Here is a 20,362-nt window from a genome sequence, read left to right as displayed (position 1 = left end):
AGAGGAGCATGCAACTTTTGATCTCGGGGTCGTGAGTTTGAGCCCCACGTGGAGTATAGAGATTATTTCCAAAAAAAAAAAAAAGATGAAGCCATAGTCCACTTGAACTTACTGGAAATTTTACTTATTACATAGTGCCTCAGACGTGAATACTGTACAAATATTTTAATTAACACATTTATGTACGAATATAACTATGAATATGAAAGTTTAGGGTAGTAAGGAAGGGAGCAGAATCTGACACAGGCTAGAAATAGGCTTCATAGAGTCCTTGTTTCCTATAGGTATGCACTGTTAATTGTAGACAGTGCCACTGCCCTCTACAGAACCGACTATTCGGGTCGAGGGGAACTTTCAGCCAGGCAGATGCACCTGGCCAGGTTTCTGCGGATGCTTCTGCGACTTGCTGATGAGGTAAGTTGTGGGATAGGGACAGACCATGCCTAAGTTTCAGGGTCCTTGCTGGGAGATCAGAACATCAGTACCTGGTGTCATGAAGATAACAGATAGGAAGAGATATATATATTAATCATTCTTTACTTTGTGAGGAAAGGGGTGGCAACAGTAGGGTTCTTTGAATATCTGGCCACAAAAAATGACATTTATTGTTTCCCCCATCAGTTTGGTGTAGCAGTGGTGATCACCAACCAGGTGGTAGCCCAAGTGGATGGAGCAGCCATGTTTGCTACAGATCCTAAAAAACCTATTGGAGGAAATATCATTGCTCATGCCTCAACAACCAGGTAAAGTGATGGGATAAGCGATTTTGTCTTGGGGTGTCATATTAACTGAAGTAAACATGAAGATATAACATTTCCATTAAACCTGGTTAAAGCTTTTGTTGTATAATTAGACACAGGAGCCCTTGCTAAATCTAATTGTCATGCCCTGGTTAGTACAGATGTTTGCTTTTAGTTTACAAAAGAATGAAAAGCCCCCAAATATGAAAGAATGAATATGATAGGCCTCTTCCTCGTTAGTAAAAAAGTAATTATTTCAAAATGTTAAATTCACTAAGGTAGGGGCAGGATAGAAGTTGATTCCTCCAGGTTGTAAATGTCCCTAAGGAATACAGAAAGATCCCCAAAGTCCTAGGAAGTATATATATCTGGGAAAAAATTCATATCTACCATAAATAGGAAAAAGATTTTAAAATTATAATAACTTTGGTCTGTTTCTTTGGGTCAGACTGTATCTGAGGAAAGGAAGAGGGGAAACCAGAATCTGCAAAATCTACGATTCTCCCTGTCTTCCTGAAGCTGAAGCTATGTTTGCCATCAATGCAGATGGAGTGGGAGATGCCAAAGACTGATTCATTGGGGCTTTTCCTGTGATAAAGCTTAAGTGCTACAGCCTAATGGAGAGGACTGCTCCCTGGGGCTTCTTCACAGGCCTCTTCCTGTTTTCCTGCCAGAAAAAGGCTTCTGGAAAAACACCTATTCTATCAGCTTTTCTGATGGTGTAAACAGGAGACAGGTCAGTAGTCACAAACTGATCTGAAATGTTTATTCTGTCTGGAGTTTATTAATGTCTATGTGAATTATTTGGGGGGAAGTAAGGAAGATGTTTGACATCATGCCTTAGGGTTGACTCAGAACTAACAGATGTTCCCCTGGCCAATCTTTAGTTCCCTTGAAGACAAAAGCTGGTGAGACTGGACTCCTCTATCTGAACAATGTTGAAATGCCTGGGTGGCAAAGGAAGTAGGTCTCCTCACTGGTGTTTTGTTTTGTTTTTTTTTGTCAGTAAAACTGTCAGAAGTAGGTTTTTAAGTTAGTTTGCCTGAATTATAGAAGAATTTGTTTTTATTTAAGGGCTACTGAGCAGGCCTACTGGGGTACCAGCCCTTCAACATCTATGTGCTTGTTTTTTTAACTGCTAAGAGTAACTCAAGATAATTCTGGAATCTTAATCATTTCAGAAGCTCTAAGTAGATTTAGTGTGGGGCTACTAATAAAGTAGTTATTTGTGCGGTTTATAGGAGTTATTCTGGTGTAAGCTGAATATTTTAAGAGAGGGCCTTCAAAATAATTTATTGGCACTAACCGATCAGTTTCTATTGCTTTAAAATTGAGAATTTTAAAGGGAAGTCATACATTCAGATGATTTAGCTTACTAGCCTTCAATGTAATAGATATTACAAGATGAATATCCAATGACTTTCCCATGGCCTTTGTATTAAGCTTTTGTTATAGAGTCCTGATACTTGTCCATACTATTCTACTTGAGGGGTTTGAGATACTTCTTTTCTTCCCCTTCAGACTTCTACTCAGGATGAATTTTAACCAGCTCTTCAAATTTCAAAGGGCCTCTCGGCTAGTGTTGGAAGGAGAGGCATAGAAAATCTCTGCTGTTGCCTGTGTTAATCCTACTGTATGTAGGGAAATAGGAAGACACAGTCAATTTAATGAAGCTTTGTTTAAAGAATGGAGTATCTCTCAGGTCTTGTCCTTCATTACCACAAAACAAACCTGGGATGGTATATATATATCTATATATAGTAAGCCAGAGTGGCAGATTCTGGAATGGAAGTAAAAGGATTTCAATCCTTTAGTCCTATAAATTTATCTGAATTATCATAGGTGAGATTAGGCTTTGTGCTGTTGGCCATAAGAGTCAACTAGTTAGAATAGACCTTGGCCAGCCTTTTTTACTTGTAACTAAAATTTCCACTGAAAAGAGCTTAAACATTAGGTGCTATTTGTCTGCAATAGCTTCTGTAGTAGGAAGTAGTTATGGAAATGTCAAGCAAGAAAGGGGAATATAGTCACTTCTAATCAAATTTGGTTTATTTCAAGTTTGTACCAAAATATATTCCAGGCAACTCCTCAGATCATCATTTCACAGTCTCCTGTCTTATGCACTGTGCCTTTCTAAAAGCTGCTGGGATTCTATTCCGGAAGTCAAGTATTCCAGCCCCTCAGCCCAGGAATATAGTTAGAATTCACATGATAGGGGATAAGAGGGCAATATTCTTGGGCTGCTATGACCTTTCCTTTTACCCTGATAGTGTATGGTTTTAGGACTATATACTTTGGTGTTGAATATTAATCAGTAGAAAAGATTAGAGAGTACAAGATCTGTGTTTTGTTCCCATAGCTCTTTGAAGTTCATCCACTCACAGGCTAAAGGCAGCCTTCAGTGCTAGTCTTGGTTTTTCAAGAATTCACTTAAGAGAACTACAGAAATCCAGGCCTCAAGTACTTCCCCAATTTCAGATTAGATAAGGGATTAGAATAAATTAACCAGTGGGCAAGGAAAGAAATTGGGGAATGGTTATAGATACCAGTCAGGCTCAGGAGTCAGGACCCTCACTTAAGCAGTCTTAGATTCCTGATCTAATAAGCAGGGCAGTCTTCCTCAAGTCATGAAGGCCACTGAAATATGATTATTCTCTTAAAATTACTTCCAATTCTTCCAAGTCTTTCTGGAAAGCTGAATCCTAAGGAGACAAGAGAATAAAACCAAAACTAGACCAGAACTCGAAAAGCTAACATTTCCCCAACCACTGATACCTGAGAAGGGCCCTTTGCTTCCTTTTTACCTACTTTCGCAGGACAGCCTATGAAATCTGCCTCCTCCCCTAGGTGAGATATATATAAAAGAACCTATATACAATTTTCTAGGGAAGATTCTTTCCTGAAAAAAGGTCACATGATTCAATAGCTCTTCAATGATTCAATAGCTCTTCAAAGTATTACCTCATTGGTGACATCTGGCAGCTCCAGGGCTAACTTCATCCACTGTCTAGCTTCAGAGTTTTTTCCTAGTTCTCTGTAGCACTGAAAAGATACAACAGTGAAAACCTGGGAGAAATACCACCAGACCTGGACTTTCAGGACTTCCCACAAATAACATGTTTTCATCAATGTTGAAAAAGGCAGGTGAGTTTACCTTGGAAATATATACCCTCCCCGCTTTGGAAAATCCTGGCTGTAGTTCTTCAGCCTAGAAAAGGGAGGAATGCAGTTCAGTAAGGGGATTACCATGTTCAAGTCAGGCTGAGGTTTATTAAATAGAGCTTTCCAGTTCCCATCCCAAAGACTGATCCAGTCATCCAGGGAACTCTATTTTTATAAGCTATCCAAGTGGTTCTGATTTCCCATAGAAAATTGCCCCCTACCAGAAATCCGTCCCTTCCTTCCCGATACCTTTAGGAAGCTCTGGAGGGCATCCTGCACAGTGGCACTGAGAGGGCTTTCGAACAAGGCTGTAGCAGTTTTTTTCTCTAGCCAGCTCAGGTGAGAGACCTGCCACCAAAAGAGCAAGGTGTAAATAAAAAGTTTTAAGTATCTTTAAGAACATCAAATATTCTGTACTTAAAACATGGTCAGATAGGGCTGGGTCCAGTCACCCATAACACAACCATTCAGAGGAAATGGGTACTTGAGCCAGACCAGGCTACAGCCCCTGCTTGCAGGTTTTCACTGCAAGGATAGCAGTGTCACAGGACACTTAGGGCCTTGATACCAGGCCCCAGAATTTAGCTTACCTGGTAGCACCACCTGCCAAGAAGAAAGTGAGCCATAGGGTTTTCTGGCTGGAGAGCAATGGCTTTGTCCACATGCTCCTGAGGGGAAAAATGTAAATCTAAACTACCATCAGAGTTGCTAAGGGAAGAGCAAGTCGTAGACACTGCAGGAGCACCCTTTGCAAGGAGCTGGGATAGAGCAGGCAATCTGGAATAGAGCAGTACAAGGGAAGGAAGAGAAGCCTTTCCTCACCTTGAAGCTAAAGCCACTCTGGATGCGCCTCTGGATGCTCTCATGCTCAGCCAGCTGACCACAAAGCACTGCATACCTAAGGGGGAAAGTGGCAGCGAGCTCAAGGACAAGGAATGGGCTTCTCATCAACTACCCTCTACCCCCCTCAAGTAGAGCTGAAAATAGCATTTTTATATGTATAAAACTCTCTTCATAAATCTGTAGTCCCAATTCATATTCTTTAACAAACACCGGTAGGCTCACAATTCTCCAAAGTATGCTAGGTACAAAAAAGTGGGGTCCCACCACAGTAAGCTTCCCCTACTTAACATTTAGGCAATGTCTCAGTCCAAATCTCCACTAATTTCTTCATATAAGGAATATAGCCATGGCAGGGGCATAAAAACTTAAAAAGTGGATCTAATAATCATCAAAACGTAAGGGACCTAAATACATTGCTTATCATCTCCTGAGCAGATACTAAAAGAAGGTCTATGTTAGCTTTAGAAGTATTTAAGGATGTCCCTGGGAAGCTGTACTCGTGGACAAATTGGGATGGGATACTCTAGGAAATTCTAATGTTAATTTGGGAACCAACAGAAGCTGATGAAGACAGGCTTCAGATTTATATCCTCCCACCCAATCAGGGAACAAAGCCAGCCAGCTTTCCATCTTCAAAAACAAACATCTTACTACCCTATCTCCCCAGCATTGTTTCTAGAAACACAATTGACATTAAATGAGTGTGTAGAGACCCAAGTTGCCTTTTCATTTATTCACTTAAATATCGGGGGCATCTGTATCCAGTACTTCCAGAGGCTCATTTCCATATTTCCTCCCAAACAGCTGTTCTCCAAGAATAAAGTGTAAGGCTATTTTCTATCCTTGGGAGTCCAGGAGCCCCAAGGAAGAACACAGGGAAGTGGCACCAAGGACCTGATCCCTGAGAGGAGCTCTTGCAGAGACAATCTGAGGGCAGAAATATGGAAAGTAAGGGAGAGGTGGGAAGAGAATTTTCACTAAAAACTCTTGAGGTGCTGGAAACAGGCCCTAGGACACAAGTTGGATTTGACCCGTGGAAGTTGGCAGAACCTTGCCTGACAAAGACCACAAACAGGGTTGATATTTTTGTAAGCTGATAAACTAACTCATGCAAGCCAAGCAAAGAAGCCAAAGTCCACCACCAGCCAGGGACTGCAGCTAGGGGAAGGAAGAGTTTGTGCAGGACAAACTACAAACTGTGCCAGCTTCCTTGAAGAGCCAAGAACCCACAAATTTTGTAGCTAGGATAACTCTTAAAACGCTATGCGTTTCTCTAAGTCCCAACAACAAATCCTATTTCCCCTTGCCTCACTCCCAAGGCACCTTCCAAAAAACGACCCCCCCCCCCCTCCCCCCAGGTCCCTGCTCCCTCTCCTGTCTCCTTTGGCAAGTGCCTTTGTGGTCAGGGCAGAGAAATGGCTCTCTTCCACTCTAACTCATGCTAACTCTTCCCACGACCCTGTAGATTTTTACCACTGGTGACATTCAGCATTCGCATCCCCCTTCTCCAGAGCAGCCTCTGCCTCTTCTTTTCCTGTAAGACAAAGGTAATCCAGAGTTGACAAGGGTTCCCATGCACACTTCCACAGCAGGGGCTCTGGCAACAATAACAGCTCTAGCTCTTACTAATCCCTACCCTGGCTAGATTTGTTTGAAATAATTTTGAGTTTGAACAGAATGAAAAGCTATAAATAGAGCGAGGGGAAGCAGAAATTATCCCTGAGAAGCTGTCTCTGTCATCAGCTGACCAGCTACCTTTTGTTTTGTTTTGTTTTTACAGCATCCACCTGATGTGCTCAAAGCATTTTAAACCTTTTTTTTTTTTTAATTTAATTTAATTTTTTTATTTTTTTATTTTTTTTTATTGAGAGAGAGCACAAGCTGGGGAGAAGCAGAAAGGGAGACACAGAGTCCGAAGCAGGCTCCAAGCTGTCAGCACAGAGCCCAACTCAGGGCTAGAATCCACACTGTGAGAGCCAAAGTCAGCCAGCCTGAGCCAAAGTCAGACACTTAACCAACTGGGCCACCCAGGTGCCCCTCAAAGCATTTTAAATATAAAACAACCCAATGGCAATCAAACTGTTCCCAACAGACCTTATCTTAGAGGGTTGTGGACAGGCTTCAAGGTGTCCATGTATTCTCTGGAGTTGTATAAAATTTTACCTACAGGTAAAATTTTATTGAGGAGAGGGCCTACAGCTTTAATCAAATTCTCTAATGGATCTGTGTTCCAAGATTAAACACAGCTCTAGATCAAAATTCCTCACCAGAGCCAAATGGACCAACGTCTGACCAGAGATGACATTCACTTAGTTTTCTAGGCACTAAGACTGATAAAGAAATCAAGGCCTAAACACATGAAGGCTCTTGACAAGGATTTCCTAGGCTAACAAGGAGCCTGGAGCCCTCTAGCTGGAGAACATCATGCCTACAACAATGGAGAAAAGAGCACACTGCAAAATAGGACTTCTTTGATTAAAGCCGAGAGGGCTTCAAAGGGAACATGGAGAAAATGGAACGAAAGTAATGGGTTGAGGTGATAGGCTAGCTGATGTGAAATGTTTCTTCATGCTGAAATTATAATTATGGTATAAAGTTGCATATGCAACAAATACATTTTTAAGATGGCTGATGAGAAATAATACCCCTCCCCAATAACCTTTCCTCCACCCCTTTTTAAGACCACTCTTTTTTATTTTGAGAGAGAAGGCTTGTATGAGCAGGGGAGAGGCAGAGAGAGGGAGGGAGAGAATCCCAAGCAGCCTCCACACCTTCAGTGCAGAACCCAACGTGGGGATTGAGCCCACGAAACCTGAGATCATGATGTGAGCCAAAATCAAGAGTAGGACACCTGACTGAGCCACCCAGGCACCCTATAACCTCCCCTTTCTAAACAATGACCAACTGTGGCCCCATCAGTGGGAGGACATGGTCTCTTAGTGGATTTTTCCCTGCCCACTTCAAAGCACTCTCTTAATAGAAAAATCAGCTGAGAGTTTCTTCCTGCCAAGTTAGACATGAGGGTGAAAAGATATCACCTAAGATCCCACACAATGGCCTCCTCCTGGTGGTCCGACTTTTAGAGATAGAACAAAATGAAGAACTTTAGACACATCAAGGATGGTCCTAAAAAAGCCACGATTCTAGAAGCAGGGCCTCCAAAGATGCTCAATCTGTCCTCCAGCAGGAGTAGACTTGTACAGAATTGCTAAGCTCTGCAGACCAGTCCAGAGCACTGGCTATGGCTGCTCTAATCACCACTCTGCCTTCACCTTCAGGTTTCATCCTGGCTACTGGTACTAATAAGAGATGATCAATGATCAAAAAGAAAGGTTCTTGTTGATACCAAGAGTCCAGATATTAGCCCAAAAGCTGATCAGAATCCTCACCTGAAATTTAGGAGGGAAAGCAAAAGCTTTTGAGAAGAAGCAAACAGTAATTAAGCACCTTCTGTTAAAACTTGGAGATTTTTCTGAAAATATCAATAAACATTCAACTCAACTGGCCTAGTCTTTCTATATTGACAGAATTCTACAAATGCTTAGAACAATGACCTTGAGGTATGTCAGATTCTACATTAGCAAAGACTCAATGTTTGTAAGTGAAGAAGTAGACATGTTCACTTTGGATAGTTCAACTGACTTTAGATAACTGAATAAGACCTGGAAGTCTATTGATGGTGCCTGACTTGGGCTGTATGGCTAGGCAGGACCCATCTTCCCCACAAAGCCAGTCATTTCTCAAAGTCCCAGGATTCTCAGTGATATGACAGGGAAGAGCCCTGAACTTGGCATAATTCAGATGCACCCTACCTCCCAGGATACACACTTTGGTAACAGAGTTGCTAAATTGATCTCAAAGACTCTTAAGCTAGCAGTAGTCTTCCAAACTACTCCTTACAGGCCCTCACCGAACATTCCACTCCTGTTCTTAGAACACATGCTCCACAGGCTCCATAACAAACCAGATTCCTAAGCAACAGCAAAAACAGCAAAAAACCCTCTTCAGATTAATAAAGTAGGCTTTGCCCTCTCTTTCAGCTGGGGAGTGAGAACAAAGAATTGCACTAGTTTGATACAACTATCCCTAAAAACATTTGCACCTGTATTAATCATGATGTGCAGAGAAACAGACTGTGCTGTCTCAAGAAGGAAGAAGCCCACGGGAACCAGAGTTTGTGCTGACTGAAAGAGGGAGCCACAACTGCCCTGACAGCCTACATCTTCTCTTAGTAGTTCCCCTGAGCCCCAGATGAGCCAGCTATACCTAGAATCAGTCACCTTCCCACCAGGAATCTGTCAGCACTTACCATTTAGGGCATATGACTTTTTCTCGCTCACCTCCTCAGTGAGCTCACACATGTCACTGTAGGCCCGGGCCAGACGCCAGAGAAAGTCCTGCCGATTTCCATACTGCAGACCAAACAGAGGGATGGATAAGGCCCCTTTTCAGCTGCAGAGAACTGGGGCTCTGGCCTTTTCCCCACGCCCCTTTCAGTTTCTAAGCTAGTGTGTTATAAACTGACATTAGGCCAGCCTTATGCACAGTGTTTCATCCCCATGACCTCCCACCTACACTTAGCTAACTAAGGACGCATTATCTCTAGACAGTAGATTGCACAACCCCTCAGAGTGAGGGCATTCTGGCCTGACACCATGAGGAATAAAGGTCAACTCCAAGATGAAGTGAGGCACAATGAAAGAGAAGTCTTGCTGACACGATGAAAAAGTGAAAATGCCCAAGAAAAGGAAAAATTCTAACTGGGGTATTTATACCTGGGTGAGCATAAATTCTAGCAGTGAACCAGAGAAAGGAACTGTGGTTGAATGACCTATACACTTGTTACAGAAATTTCAAGTAGGGCAGGCAGCTTGGGCTCTGCCTCAAGGGAAATAAGAAAAAATATTCTGGTTCTTTCCACATTTCTCTCTACTGTAAGAGGTAGAGCTCTTTAGCAGTAGTTCTACAGGAGGCAGAGGACTGGGGAGGAAGCTCTAGGGCAGGCGGCACACCTAGGCCCCTGGGGGCAGTGCGTGGCCTACTTGAATAGCACATGCAGCCCTGGAGGGTACATGCAGAACCAGCCATCTCACCCTCCCTTCCCTTCCCAGGTCACCTTTCAGGCTTATCAACTACAGGGGCCTGCTTTCATTCTCGGAGGGTTGGGGGTTAGTAAGGGCAGACAGAGCTGGAGCCTCACCGCCAGCTTGTTGTTGAGCAGCAGCTGGAAACCCTCCCGCTTGCCCTGCTCATTGCCCTGGTGTAACTCATCGGCCTGCTGCAGGAGGGGCAGCACATCCTCCAGGCCAGGGGAGCCTCCAGCCTCCAGGGCTCTGGCCGCTGGGCCTGAAGCCACCTCCACCTCCACCTCCAAGTCCAGAGAATCCTTTCTTCCCATCTTCACAGTCTCACAGCTCACTTCGTCTTCCCCGTCATCACTTTCCCTGTCAGAGTCATGCTCGTAGTCTGACTCAGCGTTGGCCGTTGTATACCTGTGGCAGAGAAATGTAAGTGACAGGGTCAAGGGAGATTTTTTAGCCTCAGAGCCCTAGGGTCTATCCCCACCGACAAACAAGGGCTCTTCATGGCACTGCTGTCCAAAGCCCCAAGTAAAAACCATTTCTATCACTTAAGGGCAGAAATTAGTCCTTGAGAGAAAACTTCCCAGGGGGAACTATGGGCTGGGAAAATGATGCCTCCTGGAGGGAAAGAGTGACCAGCAGGGGACACTGTGGCAGCCAGGGGCTGATGCTGAGCTACCGCCAGGTCAGGCAGATAATCAGAAAAAGCCTAGAAGAGAAGCTGCCTAAAAAGTAATGTACCAAAATAGTGCTTGTAGATCTCAGGGCAGAAGAATTAAAGGTAATCTTTTTTTGTATTTTTTAATATACAGGACTGCTTTAGTGAGCATATATTCTTATAAGTAAAAAAAGACATACTTAAGATTAAAACTATAATGTAGGTGGAACTGATCTCCTGAGCTAGATTCTCACCAGGCTAAGGGCCTGTCAATCATTTTTGTTTTATCAGCCAAAAGCACCTGCCACAAACAATGTGGGTGGGTGCCAGCCTCTGAGGCCACGGGCAGCCCACATAGCAATGTTTTCTTTCTCAATTCAAGGTACACCTCTCTCCTAAGTCAGCAGCCAAACCCAAACCACAATAGGAGTAGCCCTTGGGAACCTTAGGAACTTGCCAGGGATGGGGAAAGGCCACTTTGCAGCTGGAATCAAGAGAGGAGGAAGACGCAAACAGAACGCCCTGGGAAGGTATCTCTGGGGCCACCATAAGAAATGCCTCCTAGGAGCCCCCAACCTTGATGCACTCACTGAAGAGGAGGCCAAGTTACTCTTGGCTTCATTAGCAGCTGATTGGGATGTTCTCCCTAACCACCAGCTGACTCAGACAAAAACTGAGAAGGTACGACTTTCAAGGGCTAGAACCAGACACCAGAGCAACCTCCAGACTTGAGTGAAGACAAAGCAGGTTCTGTCAGAACCAAAAGGTTCCTAAGCACAAGAAGGATCTTAGGGCCATTTAGGGATAAGACTTCCTCCATCCCGGAATGAAAGATGGGGACAGGATACCTGTGGCTGAAGAAGAGATGAGAGGGAAACTTACAAATAAAGATAATACAAGACCACTTAAAGTTGGGCTGAGAGCTGTAGGTCAGAAAGACAGATAGCAAGGAGTGAAGCTCCATCCAGAAGTACCAAATGAGTAACCAGACCTAGTGCCCCATCCATGCTGCAAGGGTCCCAGGATCAGCTACTACGGGAACTTGTAAGGTATTGAAAACCTAACTTCACCTTGCTGAGTAAATGTGACCCAAGTTCTTCCCCTCTAGCAATGTGCAGTAAAAACTTCAGAAATTAAAGGGACAAGGAAAAGTGGTATTGGATTTTACAAACCAACCTGGCTGGTGACGAACAAGACCACACACAGGCAGCCTAGAGAAACTCCCAACCAATTCTTACAGCTTGGACAATAGCCTGCCCCAAATGAGAAAATCAAATCAGAGTCTACTAGTGCCTCTACTCATGCCAGCCAGGCCCAAAGGCAAGATGGGTAAATGGGTTACCTGGGACAAAGAGCTGGAGTCTCATGTTTCCTGTTGCTAGAAGGGGAGACACCATTGCCTGCTGCTGAACCCCCTCCAATTAGAAGTTCTAATGAGGAGTCTCCCAGGGAGGGACCCCTATCCTTACCCCTTTAAGAGCAGAGGCATCTGCATAGTCTCTCCAGAGAGCTCACATGGCTGAAGAAAAGAAGTGGTCAGGAGGGACTTTGTTGCCACCCACGGAGTGAGAGCTGGTGGGTCCTTGTGAGGCAGTGAGGCTGAACAGTGAGGAGGCCTTTTACTGCACCTCAGCCTAGCTTCAGGGAGCTCTGCTCTGCCTCACTAATTTGCAACCTGGGGGGCTGGCATGCAGTGGGTGGGCAGACACTATTGCTCAAGCACAGACATCAGCCTTGTGAGCTGCCAGGGCTCAGCTACAGGGGCTACGTCTCTACACTGATACCATTTTCTCACGCTTAGACCACCAGTCCAACCCTTGGAGAAATCAGACAGGAGAGAGAGAGAGAGAGATGTGCCTTTTGTTTAACATGCCCTGAGGCTTTTGAGGTCTACCAGGGACTGGCAGGGACCTTTGAAAAGTCTCTTTGGAGCTGTGCCCTTGGGTGGAACACACTGTTCCCATACAGGGTAGAGGATCCATGGCTCCCTCGAAGCAAGGAGGCTAGAGCTACCCTACTCCACCCCTTGAGGAGAGCCCCCAAGTCAGTGATCAAGGACTCAGTTACACGCATATCCCCTTCTTCTGACAATTAAGTTTCTTTGACTCCTCCTAAACCCCATTAGAAGGGCTGAGCTAAAACATTCAAAGACAACCAGGCATGGGAGACTAACTGGTGAGGGAGATAAGACCAACCTAAATGAGGTGATAAATGCCCAAGGAGGGGTGGCAGTGGGGTTGTAGGCAATCCTTCTTGGCTGGGATGCCTGGGAAGGCTTGCTGGAGGAGCTGGTGTTTTAGGGGAAGCTGCATTTTGACCAGGAAAGAACTAAAGCTGTGTTTGGTACAATGCTCAGGGAACAAGCTCACGAACCCCCATGGCGATTCTGCCTCTGCCACATTCAGTCGATCCCCTGGGAGTTCAAAGTTGCTCCTTTATTTGGAAGAAAAAGGCAATACAGCTTTTAGGGGAGTAGGGCATCAAATATTCTTAGCATTTCATCCCTCAAAGAAGCACTCCTTCCCTGGTCCCACATGTTCAAAGCTATTGCAGGGTTTATGCTCTCCTCCCAAAACCCCCCCTTGGCCTATATGGCACTGACCATGGCAAAAAGAATTATCCACCACGGCCACTGCCCCAGATAGCAACAAGCTAAACCAGAGTCTTGCACCACGACCCACCATGAGCTTCTACGTGCCACACAATCGGTCATGGGCTGAGCTTGCTGGAGCTATAATTAAGAAAGCCACCCTTCCTCTTGTCCCATCACAGATGGCTCATGGGCCTGTCCTTCCCTTTATGGCCTTGGGAGCCCCAATGAGCACTCCAAGCAGTGAAGCACCCACAGGCCTCCCTGGTTGAACACCCTGGGTCTCACTCTTCCCAGAAGTTTGTACAACTTCTTAAAATCATCATTAAGAGTCTTGAGTTCTACATCCTGATCTTGGGGAGAGCTGTGACCTCTCCTCTTCTACCCTCTTACAAACATCAGTTTCCCCACCTCCAGTGACCTGCTAAAAATGGGTTGCACAGAGATGCTCCTTAAGTCTCAGGGTCCACTTTGTCCTTCTTTCTTTTCAGTCCAGATGTGTCAAACATGAATTCCATTTTTGCCCCCTCCTCTAACACCGCCTTCTGGAAACAGGCAGAAGTATTAGGTAAATGGAAAGGGGCCACGCCCATGAACCCTTGACAATACAGATAACAAGGATATCAAACAACCCCAACAACAGTAGTCAGAAGTGGAGGACTAAAGCTTGTAGCAAGAGGTGCCCGAGCAATGATCAAATCCAGCACAGATTCCCAATGGCAGTAATATCGAAAAAGAGAGTAATATCATTCTTAATTTTCTTAGAAAACCAATGAGGACAGGCAGGAGAATATAATGGCCCAAACAAGAAAATGAGACTGAAATTTTCTGAGTAAGATGTACTGAACAGATACTACAGCTGTGGATAGTATGGGTAGGTCTTTCCTGGGCAGTGAGCTGTGGCAGCTCTTTAGTCCATGGGAAGAACTCCCAAGGGCTGCATGGAACATTTCTTCCTGAAAAAGCTTTTCTATGCCCCAACAACCAAGCCAGGCCTTAAATCACAGACCCTCCTGATCACAGACCCTCTACCCCTGCAGACGAGCCCAGGTGAGCCTGCACTCAGTAGCTGTATAACCTTGGGCAAGGCATCAAACCTCACTAAGCCTCAAGTCTCCATGTGTGAAACAGGGAGAAGAGCAGCATCTACTTCAAAGGATCCCTGTGAGAATTAGGTGAGGAAATGCCTCTAAAGTACTTAGCGTGCTGTCACAGGAGAAATGAACAGTAGTTACTATCATAAGGTGTTTCAGCTAAAGAACACTGCTGAATGGCTGTGTGCATGTTTATAACTAAATCAGTCCTTCTGTCCCCACATAAGGCTGGGCTATTCTCTGTGCCACTCTTTTCCTTGAGGAGGAAGAAAGGTCAGCCTTGAGATCTCAGGCCACCTAGATAACTGGAGCCAGCAATAGACAAGGGCAGAAGCTGCCAGTGACAGCATCAGGCACAACAAAAATGTTCATTCAGACTCCATCCTTGACACAGAAGTTTCAAAATGGCACTATTGGCTTAAAATCGAAAAGCCCTTAGCCTGACCATGTTTGGAGGCTGTCCACCAGACTCCTGCCTGCTGCCCATATCACAGTAAGGCCTACAGTCAGAAGTGCTAAGCTACCAAGTACTTGGGACAGTCAGCTCCCACCTGTGAAGATGCCAAGGGAGCATGAGCAAGCCTCCCATGTGGGAACACAGGAGCTCCCAGGAGAGGGGAGCACCATTGGTGCTTGGAGGGCCCTGTAAACCTGGCCCAGCCACTGAATGCAGGAAATAAAGTCATAACACAATGCTTATAAAGTCCTTGTAATAGGGGCGCCTGGTTGGCTCAATCAGTAGAGCGTGTGACTCTTGATCTCAGGGTCGGGAGTTCAAGCCCTACATTGGGCATGGAGCCTACTTAATTAAAATATATAGGGGTGCCTGGGTGGCTCAGTTGGTTAAGCATCCAACTCTTGATTTCAGCGCAGGTCATGATCCTGTGGTTCCTGAGTTCAAGCCCCATGTTGGGCTCTACATTGGGAGCGTGGAGCCTGCTTGATATTCTCTCTCTCCCTCTCTCTCTATGCCCCTCCCTTGCTCTCAAAATAAATAAACTTAAAAAAAAATTATAAACCCCTATGATAACACAGGAAAATGCCCAACTAATGTTACAGGAAAAATAAAAATAAAAAAATAGTATGGTGACTGTAAAAAAACCTGCTCAGAGGAAAATAACAGATGCAAGCATCAAGCATTGTTAACATTCCACTTGGCTGGGTGACATAAGGTAGATGGTTTTTCTTGTTTAACCTATTCTGTACTTTATTCATTTATACCCTTACCTTGTTCCAAAAATTATTCACGCAGCTCAGTGTGAATTTTCTATATAAATAATATTTTCACAAAACGTAATCCAGCTGAAGCCACAACTGCCTCCAGGAGAAAAAACTCACCCGCCTTCACTCTCAGCATCTGTGAACGTGGCTCCTGAGGTGGCCGTGAAGTAGACAGAGCTGGAGCCAGTAGAGTCACTCCTCTCTCGGGCAAAAGGGAATCTCCGCCGCCGAGCCACTCTCTGGCTCTCTTCCATGTGGGATCTGAAAAGCAGGCCCCTTTAGAGAGGGTGCAATCAGGCCCCAGCCTGGCTGTTTTTCCCTTCCCCATGAGGGAAGCTCTTAACTACTGCTGCTCATTAAATGGCCAAGAATGGACAAAATCCTTGGTCTCTACTTTTAGGAGAACAAGAAGGGCAGCTCCCTGGCCCAGCCCCATTGGGCACACCAGGTAAGTCAGAACAAAGCATTTCAGCTGCTCCCACAGACCACGAGGACCCAAAAGCAGCAAGGAACTTACGGAAGGCAAGGTACCAAGCATACAGCTTCCCTGCCAGTTATGGGAGAAGCTGTAAAACTGGCTTCTTCCTTAGGGACAGGCAGCAAAGGCCAGGACACGGCTCAGCTGAAAAGCTATAGGGGCTGGGAAAAGTTGAGGGGCGGGGGCGAGGCGGGACAGAAGGCCGCATCACTCACCGGACCTCCCCAACAATCTGCCCGGCAAGCCCCTGCAGGCTGCTCCTCAGCTCCTCCACCTCCCGCCGCAGGGCCGCCAGGCTGCTGAGCACAAAGTCCAGGCGGTCCAGCACCTCCTCCTGCCCTTCTCGTGGAAGGCTGGGCAGCACTGCACCATCTCCAGCCTCGCCTGGGACTGCCCGCAAAGGCCTCACTGAAGGAATGACAGCAGACAATGACGCTCATGAGATAGAGTGAGGAAAAGATCTTGGACCTGGAATTCAAGAACACTTGCTTCTCACTGGAGCTCAATTTACAAAAACCCTTGAGGCTCAGACAGTATATGTTCACAGGTAGGTCCTGGTAACAAGTCTCAAGTGACTATTCAAAGAAAAAAAATTCCAAGATCTCAATCTATAAACAAGAGCCCACTCTGTTCCAAGAACCTTCCACAGCAAGGCAGGTAACATAAAATGCTTGCAAGAGTTTAGTACCCAGAAGGCAGGACACCTGCCCTGCCAAAGGAAAACAAAACCCCTTACATGCCTAGCTCTCAAATACCAGGCAGTCGATACTCAACACACAGCAAAACTAAAATTGAACTCAAATTCTGATCTTTCATTTCACAAAGAATAGCAAAGACAACTCTGAGCTCCTCTTCATTTAACACCATCATAGAAGGGCAAAGAAAGGGGCAGTTACTAAGAGCAAAGGTATACTGGGAATACCCCATCCACACCCCATGGGAAAAACACCATTACCAAAGCCCTCAATTGAGTTCGGGTAAATTCCAACAATAAATGCTAACATCTGGTAGCTACCTAAGGCAATTGGCCTGGAAAATGTAAAAATAGGGAAGAACTAGGAAGGCAGGACCCACAGTCCAGGCAAGCATAAATGTGTTCAAGGACATCTAGTGACAGTGTAGGTCCCCATTACAATACGTACCCAACAGCATTCAAGAGCAAGAGGGACACCTGGGTGGCTCAGTAGGTTAAGCAACCGACTTCAGCTCAGGTCATGATCTCGCAGTTCATGGGTTCAAGCCCCGCATCAGGCTCTGTGCTGACAGCCTGGAGCCTGTTTCGGATTTTTCTCTCTGCCCCTCCCCCACTTGTGTGCACATGCTTGCTCGCTCTCTTTCTCTCTCTCAAAAGTAAACATTAAAAAAATTTTTAAAAAAGCATAGAGCAAGAAAGATTGGGGGGGGGGGGGGCGTGAACACACTGGCTTGATAGGAAGAGCATGCGACCTTGATCTCAGGGTGGAGTTTGAGCCCCACCTCAGATGTAGAGATTAAATAAAATTTTAAAAAAGAAAGGTCTCTGGGAACATGCCACTTTCTCCAAACAGCAGAAGAAAAACTGCTAAGAAGTTACAAACAAACGACAAGGGAAAAAAAGGAAAGACTAGCACACTCACAATACTAGGTTAGCAGCAGCTTATAAAATGCTGGCCAACAGGTGCAATCTAAATTGCTAACTCTAGGGGTGCCTGGGAGGCTCAGTTAAGTGTCTGACTCTCCATTTCTGCTCAGGTCATGATCTCACAGTTAATGAGTTCCAGCCCGCATTGGTCTCGGCGAGGATGGTGTGGAGCCTACTTGTAATTCTCTCTCCCTCCCTCGCTCTGCCCCTTCAACCCTCTCTCAAAATAAATAAACTTTAAAATAAATAAGTTGATAACTCTTTGAAGACTCTTCTAAAACTAACTTTTCCAATCCATCTGGCATTTGGTAATCAGAAAACACCCATTCCCAACTAACATGGGGTGAGAGGATATGAATGTGCCTCTATTACACACACATGAGGAGAGTGGCTTGAACCAGCCCTAGATGCTTTGGTCAAATGACTTAAGGTCAAAGTTTTGCAAAACGAAAGCACTACCCATTTCAGCTGTGGCTGGAAGCCAGCCACATTTAGCTTCAATTGCAGTAAATGCACTCCCAGTTCCATGCTGTGGAAGTCCACAGGACCAGGTGACCAGGCCCAGCCCTGCCACTTAATTGCTCTGTGACAACCTCAGTAAAGTTACATAATCTTTTTGAATCTCAATTTTCTCCTAAGAAGGATAAAAAAAAAACCTGAATAGTCTCTAAGGTCCCTTCAAATTCTAATACATAATTTAATACCTAAGTCTCAAGACTTAATCCCCATAAGATTAGTTTTCCCTGTTGCCTTCTTTTGGACTTTTTCTCTACTTATTAAACACTTCACCCACCACTAAGCAAGTGCCTTTTATACACACATAGCACGCTGTGGCCTGAACTAAGCCTGAAAGCTAAACAATTTCACAATATACTTTCCTGGAATTATACGAAGAAGAAGAGAAGAGGAAGACTGCTTTCCTTTTCAATAAACTACAAAAAGGTGAAACTCTCACGCACCCCACTCCGTTGTCCTGCTAAACGCAGCCAGGACCCTAGGCCCATTTGTCAACCATGACTGTGGCCTCAGGGGACCGGCTCCTACCTACCCTGGCGTCCGGGCTCTGAGGTCTGTGTGTAGTCCAGGGAGTTAGGTAGGCTCTGGCTGTGGCCGTGGCGCTGGGTCCGTTTCCACCGCTGGCTGTAAAGGGCACACAGGAATCCAAGGCCCGCGGCGGTGCCCAGCAACAGTCCCAACCCGGCCTGGGCGCCGCCCAAGACCCCCAGTCTAGACATGCTTCATCTGCAGCCCACGTGAGCCACTGGAAGCAGGCGGGCAGGGGGAGAGAGATTCGTGAGCGTGGTCCACCCACCCCGAAGGCCGAACCCCTGGAAATATCTCCTTGCCCAGAACCTGAGCTCCCGACTACCCTCATCCCCTCTGGACCCTAAGGTTTCCGCCAGACTCCTGTGCAGGACTGACGCGCCTCTCACCCAACCTGGACGCAGCCTCCTGTCCAACACACCCGCAGCCCTGATCTCAGAGTCAGGTTTCTGGGCCTCCAACTCCCTCCCACGACACTGCAGACAACAAACCCGCCGCCCCGGTTGCAAGCTCCGGGCCTCCCCCGCGCCCTCGGAAGGCACCCTGGCTGGCAGCAGATCGACTCAGACCCTTACCCGACCGCTCGGAACCACGGGGACAGCAGCCACGGCCACGGCCTCTCGCTGTCAATGGCCGTGACGTCATCAAGCGGCGCCAGCAGCCCCACGCGCCTTTAGGAAGGGGCGGAGAGATGACCGCTTGAGGCTCTGCCTCCGCCTTTGCTTTTTCCAGGGGGCGGTGCCAGCTGGGAGCGGGAAAGGGGAACCAAAGAGGGAGGTGGAGAGGGAAAGAGCAGAGAGACTTCTGGGTCGGATACTCCAGCAGTACCACATTCTGGCCAGTGGAGGTTCCATTTCCCTCCAGTCACACCAGTTTTCCTGCTGTTCCCGAATGTCTTTCTCTTTGCGTCTATTGTTGCTTCTGTCTGACCCATCATCTATCTGGAAAACACCACCCCCTTCCCGCCTTTCCTTGACGCTCTGTCATAACTCAGACTTTATTTGATTTTGGCTTAATTTGTTCATGCATTCTTAAAAATGTTTATTTATTTATTGCCTGGGGGGTGGGCAGGGAGAGCGGGAGGAGCAGAAAGAATGAGCAAGAATTCGGGGCAGGCTGGCCCTGTCAGGGCACAGCCCCATGAAGGGTTCGAACCCACAAACCAGACCATGACCTGAGCCAAAATCAAGAGTCCCAAGCTTAACCGACTGAGCTAGCCAATCTCCTCTGTTCATACATTTTTTACTCGAACCATTTACTAAGTACTAGATAGCACCTTTGGCAGTTCAAATTAGACCAGATGAATTGTTGGTTACTCAGAAGAGGTCCCTGAGTCATCAGGGGCAGCTTCTCCCTGCTGACACTTAACAATATAATAGATGCAAACCCCAGCACTAAAAAAAAATCTTAAACCTTGCATTGTCTGTAGTACCTTAATCAACAGGGTTATAAACTGTTTTTCCATTTCCAGAATGTAAATGACATTCATTCCTCTAATGACAACATTTTTTAAATCTTTGGGTGAGGCTGAAACTTGAGTTGATCTCTAATTGCTTATATTCGTTCAGATACCATTTCATTTTTTAAAAAATCTGTATTCATCAGGATTTCTGTGCCCACTGTGAACATTAATAAAGGGAAACCTCTACAGTAGACAGAGGATATTAGAAGGGAAGGCTGGAAGGGGGAACCATTCCACTTTATGTCAATTACACGCAGAATTGTCAATTATAGACCCATAACAGAAGAATAGCAACAGAAGAGAATCATCAAATACAGGCTCCAATAGAGAAGGATGTACGATGATTGCATCTCCTACAATAAATCAAC

General features: G+C 45.7%; 2 protein-coding genes across 6 annotated transcripts in view; one reads left to right on the top strand and one right to left on the bottom strand.

Annotated features, from left to right (window-relative positions):
• Positions 1-1,508, top strand: part of RAD51 (RAD51 recombinase) — a 33,896-nt gene extending 32,388 nt beyond the window's left edge. For all 3 annotated transcript variants that reach the window (XM_019442544.2, XM_019442543.2, XM_019442542.2), the window contains exons 8-10: positions 285-414; positions 622-743; positions 1,189-1,508. In XM_019442544.2, coding sequence (XP_019298089.1) covers positions 285-414; positions 622-743; positions 1,189-1,312 — 376 coding nt within the window. In that variant the 3' untranslated portion in view covers positions 1,313-1,508. The remainder of the gene's footprint in view (positions 1-284; positions 415-621; positions 744-1,188) is intronic.
• RMDN3 (regulator of microtubule dynamics 3) lies at positions 98-19,238 on the bottom strand. 3 transcript variants are annotated; one of them, XM_019442539.2, is made up of 13 exons: positions 19,108-19,238; positions 18,537-18,749; positions 16,083-16,275; positions 15,507-15,650; positions 9,946-10,237; positions 9,055-9,157; positions 6,219-6,279; positions 4,725-4,800; positions 4,493-4,570; positions 4,152-4,250; positions 3,895-3,948; positions 3,702-3,782; positions 98-485 (listed from the first exon to the last, which is right to left on the bottom strand). In XM_019442539.2, the coding sequence occupies exons 2-13, from the start codon at positions 18,721-18,723 to the stop codon at positions 471-473; spliced, it is 1,383 nt and encodes a 460-aa protein (XP_019298084.2). In that variant the 5' UTR covers positions 18,724-18,749; positions 19,108-19,238; the 3' UTR covers positions 98-470. The 3 variants fall into 3 exon arrangements, with proteins under 3 accessions (XP_019298084.2, XP_019298083.2, XP_019298086.1); XM_019442538.2 differs by lacking the exon at positions 98-485 and adding an exon at positions 2,768-3,442; XM_019442541.2 differs by lacking the exon at positions 98-485 and adding an exon at positions 2,768-3,442 and having other exon boundaries at positions 18,537-18,628; positions 19,108-19,199.
• Between the last annotated feature and the right edge of the window lie 1,124 nt (positions 19,239-20,362).

Source organism: Panthera pardus, unplaced genomic scaffold (assembly GCF_024362965.1).
Source record: "Panthera pardus isolate Hobbes unplaced genomic scaffold, ASM2436296v1 HiC_scaffold_24, whole genome shotgun sequence".
NCBI lineage: Eukaryota > Metazoa > Chordata > Mammalia > Carnivora > Felidae > Panthera > Panthera pardus.
This window is presented reverse-complemented; position numbering and strand designations above follow the sequence as displayed.

Coding starts and splice junctions, on each gene's coding strand:
- RMDN3 (XM_019442538.2), bottom strand. CDS start 18,723: ATGTCTAGACTGGGGGTCTTGGGCGGCGCCCAGGCCGGGTTGGGACTG. Junction 9,158..9,945: donor TGCTCAACAACAAGCTGGCG/GTGAGGCTCCAG, acceptor TTTGGTCTGCAG/TATGGAAATCGGCAGGACTT. Junction 6,280..9,054: donor AAAGTCATATGCCCTAAATG/GTAAGTGCTGAC, acceptor TTTGTCTTACAG/GAAAAGAAGAGGCAGAGGCT.